This window comes from Hyperolius riggenbachi, chromosome 4 (assembly GCF_040937935.1).
Source record: "Hyperolius riggenbachi isolate aHypRig1 chromosome 4, aHypRig1.pri, whole genome shotgun sequence".
NCBI lineage: Eukaryota > Metazoa > Chordata > Amphibia > Anura > Hyperoliidae > Hyperolius > Hyperolius riggenbachi.
The window spans coordinates 296,552,601-296,565,697 of NC_090649.1; the positions used below are offsets into that span (position 1 = coordinate 296,552,601).

At 42.5% G+C, this 13,097-nt stretch overlaps 1 protein-coding gene across 11 annotated transcripts in view; it reads right to left on the reverse strand.

Annotated features, from left to right (window-relative positions):
- Positions 1-13,097, reverse strand: part of PTPRK (protein tyrosine phosphatase receptor type K) — a 571,635-nt gene that overhangs the window by 103,921 nt on the left and 454,617 nt on the right. For 8 of the 11 annotated variants that reach the window (XM_068231517.1, XM_068231508.1, XM_068231513.1 and 5 more), the window contains one exon: positions 2,958-2,987. The exons of the other annotated variants lie outside the window; for them this stretch is intronic. In XM_068231517.1, the coding sequence (XP_068087618.1) occupies positions 2,958-2,987 (30 nt within the window). The remainder of the gene's footprint in view (positions 1-2,957; positions 2,988-13,097) is intronic. 11 annotated transcript variants of the gene reach the window in all.

Sequence of the window (13,097 nt, forward strand, 5' to 3'; positions counted from 1 at the left end):
TGCAGGGTCTATTGTTACGCCCCTGACTGTAACCCCTGGAACAGGAAGCCTGCGGGTTCTCTCTGCACATGCGCAGGCTTCCTGGCTTCTTCCTTGTCTGTTCCCCTCTCCTCTGCCGCACATCATATGATGCCCACAAACTGTGGGTGGAAACTATGACCAATTGTTACTGATATTTACCATCACAAACACCGGCAGCTCATTCCTGCTCTTCCACCCCCTCTCCTACACACAGATCATCACAAGGCCAAACTGTGTGTCAGTACAACAAAAGGCCTCCCGAAACCTCAAAATTTATAATTTCAGAAACCTTTATTACATATGTGTAAAGATCAAGGACAAAAGGAGGGGGGGCATCAGAAAATGAGAAAGCTATATTGTAGCATGGAAGCAACAAACACGAGCTTCAGCAGGTGGTAGAACATAGAGTGGGCCTGGCTTGCTGTGGTCCATGGGGTCGCAAAGAGTCGAACATGACTGAACAACACCACAGACCTGAAAACTGAGCAATTTGTTAGGTGGATGACCTCTAAATACACATCAAAAATAATGTTATATCTGGATACAGGTAATTGGATTGGCCATATTTAGAAAAATAATAATAATAATAATAAATAAAAGCAACAGAATATAAGAATGTTTAAACATTCGATCTGCCCCCATGCAACCTCTGGAAGAACAGGATGAATATAAAACAAAACATCAGATCGTGTCTCTCAAACTGAAACTGTTCTGTCAGCAAACACATTCTTATGGGTGGAGGAATGCAGATGTAGGCAAGTTAGTACCATTTTCCCACATATTCAGGATTGTGGGCTCTGTAGAATGATTAGAAAGGAATATATGGTGCTGAAATCTGTGAAAGAAAATCTACTGCTGTTGTTCCTTTAGAAAAGAACCAGTCCTTTTGTAAGTACTTACCTGCAATCCAGCCCTATGCAAGTCCCGTTTCTACAAATTTACCACCACCAAATACTACTGACCCAAATTAAACACCACCACGTGCAGCATCCTTGGGAGTTAAAACTAGCATCTAATTGTTTCACAAACAAGAACTGACAAACAGGTTGTTAAAAGCGGGGATCTATGACCAACATCACAAAGCGTGCAACAAAAAGTGTTAGTGACTTATGACACATCCTACATGATATCCCTCTAAAAATAAATAAAGCAAAGGACTATTGCTGCCACTTTCAGTTACTCTTTCCAATTTGTTTCATTTTTGATACTAATAAAAGCCTGTGCCTGGTAGGACACAGTACAGTTTTGTTACAATAATGGTAACAAAGGCCTTTAATTATTACAAGCACAGAAAAAAAAATCATGACCGTGAGAAAGGCCCAGTGCACACCGAGCGGTTTTTGGAGCGATCCGCCGGCCGCATCCGCCTGGAAAAATGCTTGGCTAATGTATTGCAATGGGATGGTGCACACCGGCGGTTTGAGGTTATTGCCAAGCCGCAAACGCGCCTCCTGCTGCGCGTTTGCGGTTTGCTAAAAAACCTCAAACCGCCGGTGTGCACCACACATTGAAATACAATAGCCAAGCGTTTTCACTGGCTGATGCGGCTGGTGGATCGCATACAAAATCCGCTTGGTGTGCACCCGGCCAAATATCTGCTCTCTGCTCCAAAAACCGCTAGCGTTTTGACGATCTGCTAGCGGTTTTGGTGTGCACTGGGCCAAAGGCAGATTTGAAGGCCCTTAACTGGTGGCCACATTGAATTGAAATATCATGATTTAATATGTCTGTGCTGGAAGTGTAAATTAAAGTAATACGGAAAACTTTTGGAAAATAAATTACAGCTCAACTAAGGCCAAAGCTAATGGCATGGTATATCCTAACATTTGAACATAGTAAAATGGGTATTAGCATTATTATTAATATTTTTCTTTTTTTTTGTGGGGGGGGGGGGGATCTCTAAAAGAAGAACAAATGTTACTTGTATAGAGAAGAGGAGGTGGAACCCTCTTGTGCATTCCTACCAGAATAAAGTCCGCCATAAATTACTTTTTTCCTATGTTTTCCTATGTCGCTGTCACTTACGGTAGGTAGTGAAAATCTGGCTGACAGCTCAGGTTTTGGACTGGTCCATTTCCTCACGGGGATTCTCAGTTATGTTTTTATTTACAAAAGCACGTACTGAACTGCAGTTGCTCAGTCCAACTGCCAAAATAGAGTGCAAATGAGTAGGGAACCTGGCTGACGTATTTATATAGACTCAAACCAGGGAGTGCTTTTGTAAAAGATAAATCTCAATGAGGAGATGGACTAGTCCAAAACCTGACAGATACAGCCTACTGCAAGAGACAGCATCAAAGGAAAAAAATAGTTTATTGTGCACTTTACTCTGAAAGAAGTGTACATTTTACATGTATTTAAAATGTTATGCTAGGTACACACGATACAATTTTCTGGCAGACTTACCTGCCAGATTGATTTTTTCCAAAATGTCCAATCTGAATTTCGATCGATTTTCTGATCGATTTCCATAGAAGTGAATGGAAAATCGATCTAAATTCAGATCGAACATGTTGGAAAAAATCGATCTGGCAGGTAAATGTGCCAGAAAATGGTATTGTGTGTACCTAGCATTACAATTTTTTTGAATAGAGGTCCTTTAAATCTGAATCCCAGTGTCTCTCTGGGACAGGTAAAAACTTACCAAACAGGGCCACAATAAAGAGCATAAACTGTCAGAGGTTCTCTCTGGTGAAATTAGGACGTTTTGTCTGGGCTTTGACTTACCAGTTTATTTGTGCAGCTGTGCTGTGTTTGGGTGCTGCATAAAACATTACCTATTAGCAGCACAAGAAAAGATTCAATACCTAACACTAGCCATTGATTTTATTTGGACAGCTCTGTGATCCGGGTGCCGTATTTATTTTTAAAGGGATCTTGCGTCTTGTGTTAAGCGTTAATAGTTAAAACAAAACAGCTGGCCAATTTCTACTTACAGGTAGTAGGAGTAAGAATAGTAGCTCCTCCTGGTAGGCAAATCACAAACAGTGAGGAAAGAGAAGCAATGGTGAATGAAAAGCATGAACCATCCACATTCAACAAAGCAGAACAATAAAAATAAAAAGATAAATTAAAGAAAAACAATGAGCTCATTAAATATAATGTAGTTTCTTGATATAAATGTCACTTGTTAGCATTGGAATGCCTTCATGCACTAAATGGTGCCATGCAATAAAACAAAGTACATGTTAGCATAATGATGTATATACTTAAATAAATATGATGAATTTACAAGAAAAAAGAAAGATAACTTGTGAAGATTACATGCGGACAGTGCAAAATAATAAAAAAAACACAAATACTAATAAGGAACAACTAAATGGTATATGTTTTTGATGCAGACAATAAGTCCCTAAAGTTGAGCGCAGTGACGCCTGCAATACACCGACGCTGGTCAGTGGCAGAAATGATATGTATATAAGGAGCAGCATCTAAAGACCACAATTTCGGTAAACTCTTTGCGAGAGGAAGTAAACACACTCCTAACGCATTTCAGGCCAGTTTGGGTGTTGGAAATAAACTGGAAAAGGAGTCAATCTACTGGAACTGGAAAAGGAGTAATATCTAACATGACCTCAGTCTTGGTTTAGGAAGGAACTATGATGGAGTGATTTTATATAAAATAAAATTAAAACAAGGGCGAAGTGATCACTTTATACTGTTTCAGTGCTTGTCCTCAATGCATTTTCAGCCTAACTCTGTATTTTCACCACTTCTATTGTAAGAACGACGCTGGTAACAGACCACAACAGAAAGATTAATGGCAATGTAGATTGGAGGGTTCCCTGCCATCATGATCACATTAGAAAAATCTGAGAACTAACCTAGTTTAAGAATATTATACGGAGTACAAAACAGAGAACGATCACAAAAGGAACTTCTTTATATTTACTGAAGTGGAGCCTCAAACATCTTCACATTACCAGTGGCTATCCTAGCAGAAGAGGTCAAAGATAGTCATACGAGATGTCTCTATGCCAGTGGAATCCCTTTATAATGAAAATGTAGCTTAGAACAATGTTCCCCAACCCTGTCCTCGAGGTCCACGAACATTACATGTTCTGTGGAATCCACAGAGGTAAGTTCAACTGAAACACCAGCTCACCTGTGAATGCTTGTACTTTCCTGCAAAACATGCACTGTTGGTGGGCCTTAAAGGGAACCTTAACTGAACGGGGGGTAAAGAGTTTCACTTACCTTGGGCTATTACCAGCCCCCTGCAGCAGTCCTGTGCCCTCGGCGCCGCTCTGGAATCCTCTGGTCCCTCGCTGTCACTTAGTTTCGTTTTTGACGACTCACCAGTCGCCGGCCGCCATGCGTATTATTGGACGCATTCACCAATGCAATTAGCGCTATTGCGGACCGCAACGCGTACAAAAATACGCGTTGCCGCATTCCGCACGCATATATTTGCGGCAACGCGTATTTTTGTACGCGTTGCTGTCCGCAATAGCGCTAATTGCATTGGTGAATGCGTCCAATAATACGCATGGCGGCCGGCGACTGGTGAGTCGTCAAAAACGAAACTAAGTGACAGCGGGGGACCAGAGGATTCCAGAGCGGCGCCGAAGGCACAGGACTGCTGCATGGGGCTGGTAATAGCCCCAGGTAAGTGAAACTCTTTACCCCCTATTCAGTTAAGGTTCCCTTTAAGGACAGGGTTGAGGAACTCTGGGTTAGAAGCCCCAGTACAGTTATACATCCTCACACCTACATGAGCTAAGCACTAGGCAATATTACATTCTTATAAATATCTGCGCTACTCCCCATACATAAATGAACTGCCTCCATGTCATTAAAGTAAACCTGAAGGGAGACAATACAGCTGGTTGTTGTGCTGATCCTGACATTACCACTCTAGAACGCTGACCCAGAACAACTTCACTCTAACACTGCTGGCTGCAGGTCACTGTGGACCTACAACTAAGCGCTCATCCATACTAGGGTAGAAGCAGGTGACCTTTCTGCTGTCATACTGACCCCCTCATTACACTGAATGGGGCAGCACACACAAAAATTCATGCAGCAGTGTGATACTGCAAGGCAGCAAACGAGAAGAACATCAATCTACACAATGTCCGATGCTCTCGAGTATCATCAAAATGAGTGGTGTGTGTTGTACAGCAATGCACCACACAAATTCTGAATGAGCTCCAAGACATTGCTGTAGTGAAGAAAAAAATGTCAATTAAGTATTTCCTTAAGCAAATAAGGATCACAGATTGAATATTGCTTTCATGATAATTTCCCTTTAAAATGTTTGCTTGTGAGAAGCAAAGTACTTCTCTTCATACAAAGCACCTGGTCCTGATCCTTTCATGGCAAGGTGAGATAATGACCACAGAATGCTGTCCGTCCCTCACTAAGATGATCTAATTGGTGGTTTCAAAGCACCAACTAGTATGGAAATAAACCACTTAGGCCGACAAATTCCATGCATGACCTGAACCTACATGGGTTCATGGCTTTCAAGCAAGTGTAGTGTATGCACTATATGCATTCCTAAAGTAGACTGGCTTACTGGCTTAGCTACAAAATGATAGTCCATCACAAATGGACAAAGCTAGATTCTAAGGTTTAGATCAAACAATGTGAATGTCAAGCTAGCTTGCAGTTACTTCTACAAAGGGCCAATGAGAAGCTAATGATTATGACTTACATGCATATTTAACGCAAACTATATGCGGCTTGGAACTGGGCCAATCAAAGGGCACTTCCTGTAAATCCCAAGTGACTAAATATAAAGCTGCATATAATTTGTATGCGAGGCAGAATTAATAGTGTTTCACTGAACATCTCTGGTCAGCATATATTAAAGGAATGCTGTAAGGGGGGTGGGGGAAAAAAATAGCTGAACTTACTCAGGTCCCCCGCAGACATCCTGTGCCCAACCAACCAGTCACTGATGCTCTGGTCCCCATGCCAGTTCACATCCGGCATTTGCAACTTTAAAGCCGCAATCCCACTGCAACTTTAAAGTCGCAAATTCCGGTAGTGAGCCGGTGGCATGGACCGGACCGTTCGTGACTGGCTGTGCGGGCACAGGATGAAGTCTGTGGTAAGTTAAACTCTTGAAGCCCCAGGTAAGTTCAACTCTTCCCCCCCCCCTTACAGCAATCCTTTAAAGAGACACTGTAACATCAAAAAGTTCCCCTGAGGGGTACTCACCTTGGGAGGGGGAAGACTTAGGGTCCCAATGAGGCTTCCAACGCCATCCTCTGTCTCACGGGGGTCTCACTGCAGCCCTCCAAACAGCGGCCCGACAAATCCATCAGCTTGTTCAATATTTACCTTTCCAGGCTCTAGTGGGGGCGCTGTCGTGGGTTTCGGCTCCGAAGTAGACGGAAATGCCTGATCTCAGTCGAGTCCGCTCTACTGCGCAGGCGCCGGAGACTGCGCAGTAGAGCAGACCCGACAGCGATCTGGTATTTCTGCCTATTTTGGAGCCGAGAGCCGCAACAGCGCCTGTGCAGGATCCGGGAAGGTAAACATTTACAACGCCACTGATCGGAGGGCTGCAGCGAGATCCCCGAGGGACGGAGGACGGCGTAGGAAGCCTCACTGGGGCCCTGAGGCTTCCCCCTCCCGAGGTGAGTACCCCCCAGGGGAACTTTTTGATGTTACAGGTTTTCTTTAAGCTTGCAAACAATGCAGACATAGGTGTGTAAAGCACAGCTCTACTAGAGGCAGACCATCAGGATTTTAATACTGACACGTTGGAAAGGTTATATGGCTTTAAAACAAAACAAAAACTAAATTAGCCCACAGAAATGAAACCAGGCTAGAAAATAGTCAAATATGATTGCATTGAATAAAAGAACGCTCTTTTCTATGCTTTTTTTCATTAAAACTTCAGTTCAGGCACAGCTTTATATTCATGCGAAAGAAAACTATTTGAAATAATTACACACAAAAAGTTTTGTAGAAAATACAGGTTTTGCATAAAGCAAGGAAAATGCCTCTTGATCCAAAATATAATTCCTTATCTCCTACTCACCAACCTACAAGCTGCTTGCTCACTCTGCTTCCCCCAGTCAGTCTGAATCACCCCCTATTTGTCACAAAGGGGGGGCCTGCTCTGTCAGCTGAGGCCACGCTTTCCTACAGGTTACCTAACATGCCTTTACGCTGACTGAGGGGGACGAGTGGGCAGGCAGATGAGAATTCTGTGCTTCAGTTAAAGTTCTTTCATTATACAAAATCCACAACTTTTTTTTATTTTTACCAAAAACTTTTTGCATGTGTAATTACTTGAAAGGCTTCAATATAACAAGAGTGAAGGAAGACAAAAAGAGAGTGCACACTGAAATAGTGGTACAGATGCAGGGGCAATGTCTTGTTGGAAAGGTCTCACTTCATATGTGGGGCTGGAGACACCCCTTATGGGTTACCAGCAATCAAGCTTGCGGCCCTCTTAAAGTGGGATAAAACTGCGACATAACATTCAATAAAATGTGTTTTCCTACTTTTATTACCCATTCAGTTATCATATTTGCTGCTGTGCATAAGTAACAATGTCTGTTTACAAATGACAAATTCCCAAAATACAGCTTATCTGCTCTGAAAGTGGCCACTGCATTTTATTGCATAGCTGCTGTATTAGTATAATAAAATCTATCTAGTGATCCCTTCTCCGCTCAGTAGAGCTCAGTTTGAATGTTTACTAAATGTATCTGACAAAGGAATGTTAACAAAAGATGATATCACCTCTTTGGATGCAGCCAGAAGCCCACTGAAGAACAAAGCATTGTATTTAACAGTTTGAATGCTGTCCTGCTACATTTTTTGTGGTAGTAGATTTTATGATGTAAATAATCTTTTAGAACAAAGAGGAAATGTTGAGTTTCATACCACTTTAAGAGCTGGTGACCGGGCATTAAACGGTAGATCCTCTGGTTCCAGGTTTTTCCTTATGCTTGGTACACACGGTGCGATTTCCCGCTCGATCCGTGGGATCGATTGGATCGATTCGATTATTTCCAACATGTTCGATCGGGTTTCGATGGATACAGCTGTCGATTTTGCATATTAAGCATGCACAATCGACGGATGTATCCATCGAAACCCGATCAAACATGTTGGAAATAATCGAATCAATCCAATCGATCCTGTGAATCGAGCGGGAAATCGCAATGTGTGTACCCAGCATAAGTCCATGACTGGGGAAGCTGTAATAGGTTCCAGTGTAGCTGTGTGTGTTTCACGTTATGTGTGTGGATAAAATGTGCTCAGCTGGAACAAACTTATCCACTGGCTGTGTGTGTGGTAAAAAGATTAAAAACAGAGGTGAATGGCTGCAAAAAGTTAGATTCAGTAATAGTAGTATACTTTAAAGCATATTGGCCTCAATTCACTAAGATGGTGCTGGAGATAATAAGGCAAGAGATAACTTGCCACCACACAGTGAGAGAGTTATCTTATCTATTCATTACTTAAGTTACCTCCTCTGTAGTTAAATTACCCCCTCTGCAGTTATTTTCACACACAGTTATAAACAGCCTGTCTTTAACTTTAGAATTCTGGAGTTATTTTAAGGATTGAATAGTTAATTTTAGAGATCTCACCTTAACTTAAAGACAGAAGAGTTAACTTTAGGTTTGCCTGAGGTAAAATGTTTCCTGAATACTACATGCCTTATCACCATGGTGATTACTCTAGAAACGTTATTAAACACAGGAGATACGCTTAGTGAATTAAAGCAGTAGGATCAGCCATACTATGCCAGGAAAAAAACACATATATAAGTAGATAAATACTAGATCTACTTACATAACACATGTATTATACTGTCCATGTTTTGATTTCAGTGAATGTTATATAGTAAATTACGAGAATTCTGTTCCTGGTGGGGGCCATGTCTTTTGCCCACAGTTAAGGCTAACTCGTGATGTCATTTCTGCCCTTTACTTTTTTTCTTGTCTCCTCCAATTGCTGAGTCGCCTCAGCCTTGCTTGTAAACACAAGTGAGTAGGGGATTAGGTTTCAGATAAGAAGCTGGCAGGGAAATAAAGGGAAGAGGAGGAATAGATTATAGATAAAAAGAACCCCCAGCATGCAATTCTTTGGCATGACTACTAAAGGGCCAGTGTTCCTTAAGTATGTGATAACTTCACATCTTAACAGCAGAAAAAGTTTTGAAAGTTTTGAATGGAGGATTATCATCTTTATCACTTAATACACTCAGACCAGTTGCTGTTGAAATTTGATTTTTATGGTGACAATACCGCTTTAAGGCCATTGTGGCCATTCACCGTGGTTTTCAATCTCCTTATCACAGCTGGTGGATAAGCTTGTTGCAGCAGAGCACATTTTATCCACACACAAAACGTGACACACACGGCTATACTGGAACCTATTACAGTTCCCCAGACACTGCCTGAAGCAAAAGAAGGGAAGACCAGAACCTGAGGATCTACCGTTTAATGCCCGGTCCCCAGCTCTTAAGAGGGACAAAAGCTTGACTGCTAGTAGCCCCTATGGGTGTCTCCAGCCCCACATACAAGGTGAAACCTTTCCATTAAGGCATTCTCTCTGCATCTATACCACTATTTCAGTGCATGTTCTCTTTTTGTTTTCCTTCACTCTAGATACTATCTTGCACAGGAAGCAGCACCTGAAACCACTACCCTCCTCTGACCGCTACCATGAGATTCCTTTTCTCACAACACTGCCTACAATATAACAAAGCATCTTTAAAGGTAACACTTCACAGCGCAAAGAGTATTTGAAACGATGACAGTCCTACAATGGTAGCACAACATGGAAAATACATAGGGAAATTAGAAAAACTGGGCTAAGGTCCCATTCAAACTAGAGCGTTTTGCCGGCGATGTCGGCAAAACGCTCAAGCGTCGACGATTAAGGCAAATCGCCAAAAGCAAACGCGTAGACTGCACCATTTTCTGGTGATTTCCCGGCAAACGTGTTTCAGTGCTATAGAAGAGCTAAACGCGATTGCGGAAAAATCGCTGCAGTGTCCAGTGATTTTTCCACGTGAAATCGCAGAAAAAACACCCCTGCATTACCGCCGGCATTTTGCGCTTTCAAGTGTGAATGGGCCTAACTGTAAGAATGGGAAGGCCATAAAGACATGGCAGTTTTGCTACCTGACTTAAGTGAAAGAGCACTGGTGTGTGGCCTGCTTTGTAGAAGGATTTTAACTCTACTCAAGTCAAGTGACAGTCTGAAAGCCTTCAAGGGAATTTCAATTTTGTTAAGAAAAACTCTACAATTCCAGATTGCTTCTATGCTTTGCTAGAATTAAAGGCAAATATTTTAGCTTGATGACTTTGTATGTGCATATAAACTGCAGACATTCCTCAGTGGAGCTAACAGAAACTGTTTCTTGCTAATACTGTAGATTAGTGCACATGTTAAAAAAGAGTAACAAAGTCCTCCGACTTATGCTGCTCATTATTTCCGCAGGAATGTGAGTTTCTGGGAGGTCTCATGGCAACAGTACTCCAAACAGTACACTGTTGCAAAAGCTGAAAAAAGCCCAATTTGAGCTTATTGGTAAGTTTTAGAAAACCTTAGCTGGCTGCAGATCGAAATGAGAAGATATTTATAATATAAAATTGCAAAACAAAGCTTGTGCAACACCCATTTATAAAGGAGGCAACATTATGAAAAATACATTTCCCATTGAAGAACGTGGAAGTCCACACGACTTCCTTGCACCAGCTTGTAAGCTTCCCAGCATACACAAGTATGAGGAAGTTTGGTTAAGCACAGCAAAATCAGGTCCCTTTAATGCTTTATATTTTTAAACACTGACCTTGGTTTACTAAAGTTCTCTAGAGCTGTAGATCAATGAGGAACATAAGTGATTCAGCAAATTCAACCTGATATTCAAAACCATCTACGATTGCAGGGCAAGAAATTACAGCCCTCACTTAGGATTTATTAAAAACCTGTTCTTGTTGCAGGTGCTCAACTGCCAATTCACTATCCTATCAACACCCCTTGCCTTGGTTCAGAATGCTGCATCTGTGGCCTGTAAACCCTGGTTATGGATAGCAGATGACTTAACTGCAGGTTAGTCTTGGGGGCTCATTTTTATTCTCCAATAATCTTTAGTCTTGGAGAGGTTTATTTAATCAGGCCCACTGTGTCAGTTGAATAAACGTCGAAGTATGCTGCTGCTAGGCTGGTCTTGTCCAAAATGAGTGCTTAAAGGTACTTAAAGCAAGCCTGTGACTTTTTAAAGACACAAAAGTGAGATACTTTCCTTAGCAGACGGAGTCTTCCCACGTCCCATTAAAGTAAAATACTTTTACGTATATAGGGAGAGTCTTCCCACATCCTCATGGATACCACAGCTGGATGCCGGTACCCTCAGGTAGCTAAAGGTTCCACTCCCATACGTAAATGGGCATGGCTGCATTGTGCAGTAGCACCAAGTGGCTATTGCTCGGTGGAAAAAACCAAGGTAGAGCGGCTCCATGCTACTGCACAGGCGCTCCCACCTTGCGCCTGCTGAGTAAAGCCAGGCTTCCGTCAACAATCATTTGCTGATTAGTTTCAGGGGGACCCAGCACTGGAACAGCGAGGTGGAGAGGGACAAAGACGTCTCAGGATTATCCAGAGCTTCCCTTTACCAAGGTGAATATCTAACTTTTGCATTTTGAAAGTCACTGGTATCCTGTGCATAGCATTGGGGAGGGAACTGGGAAGCAAGGAAGGAGAATACATTTTTTAAATTTTGAGACTGGAGAAGAAAGGTCTCCACATACTCTCTGCACCCTCAAATGGAAGAAAGTTGTATAACATTTTTACATATGATTGAATAGGACATGCTTATAGGTGGTTTCCTTTTTGGGGGCATATGGTTTGAATTCAAGTTTGAAATCTAGAACTTGTGTGCAGAGCTGCATCTGCCTTACTACAGATGTGAAAATGACTACAAGATCCTGAACATCTGTCCTATATTCAACTATATTTTTCTTATGCTGGACATGGAAGAAGGGGCAAAGGATGCTGCTAAGGGTGATACGATTAAATATCAAATACGTTTTACACAAGACTCTGGGCTACAGTTGCATTTCTCTCACAAGAACTACATAAGGTTAATTGAAGACCTGCAGGAGTAGTAATGAGGTATCTAGGTGGAAGGCGATTTGTTTTTAAAGGCATAAGGCACTGGATCTTATCAGAGAATGGATGATTCTATATGGACATGCTTCATGCTACAGATACTGATGAAATACTAATCTGAAAACTCAGTAGGGGCACAAAAAATAATAAAATAACCTCAAGCAAACTGCACATGGCTAAATGTAATATTAATATGAACTAGTTATTATACAAAGAATGACCAGACAGCACTGCAAGTGTGTAGGCATGTTGTAGGGCATAAGTATGAAAACAGAATGGGGAAATGTGGGCACAGGGAGACTCTAAAAGACTGCGCTATTGATGTAGCCCAAAAAGTGGCATAACTACAATTAATGGGCCCCCCAACAAAACAAATCGGGCCCCCAATGTTTACACCCCCTCCCCTTCGAGTTCTTTATGGCCTTGAGCCTATGTCATAAGGGTCATAAAACAAGTGTGGCTATCATGATCTTCACATCCATAACAAGTGTAGCCACCAAAACACCTGATCTGGAGGAGGGACCCTTGATTTGGAGAAGGGAAGGGAAGTTGTTGGGGCTCCCCACAGTTCTGCCCCTGTCACAGGGGCTGCTCCCCTCTAGTTACACCCTGCTATTGGGCTGCTCCCCAATAGTTACACCCTGCTATTGGGCTGCTCCCCTCTAGTTACGCCCTGCTATTGGGCTGCTCCCCTCTAGTTACGCCCTGCTATTGGGCTGCTCCCCTCTAGTTACGCCCTGCTATTGGGCTGCTCCCCTCTAGTTACGCCCTGCTATTGGGCTGCTCCCCTCTAGTTACGCCCTGTTATTGGGCTGCTCCCCTCTAGTTACACCCTGCTATTGGGCTGCTCCCCTCTAGTTACGCCCTGCTACCGCAGGGGCTGCTCCCCTCTAGTTACACCCTGCTATTGGGCTGTTCCCCTCTAGTTACACCCTGCTACCGCAGGGGCTGCTCCCTCTTTAGTTACGCCCCAATGTCCA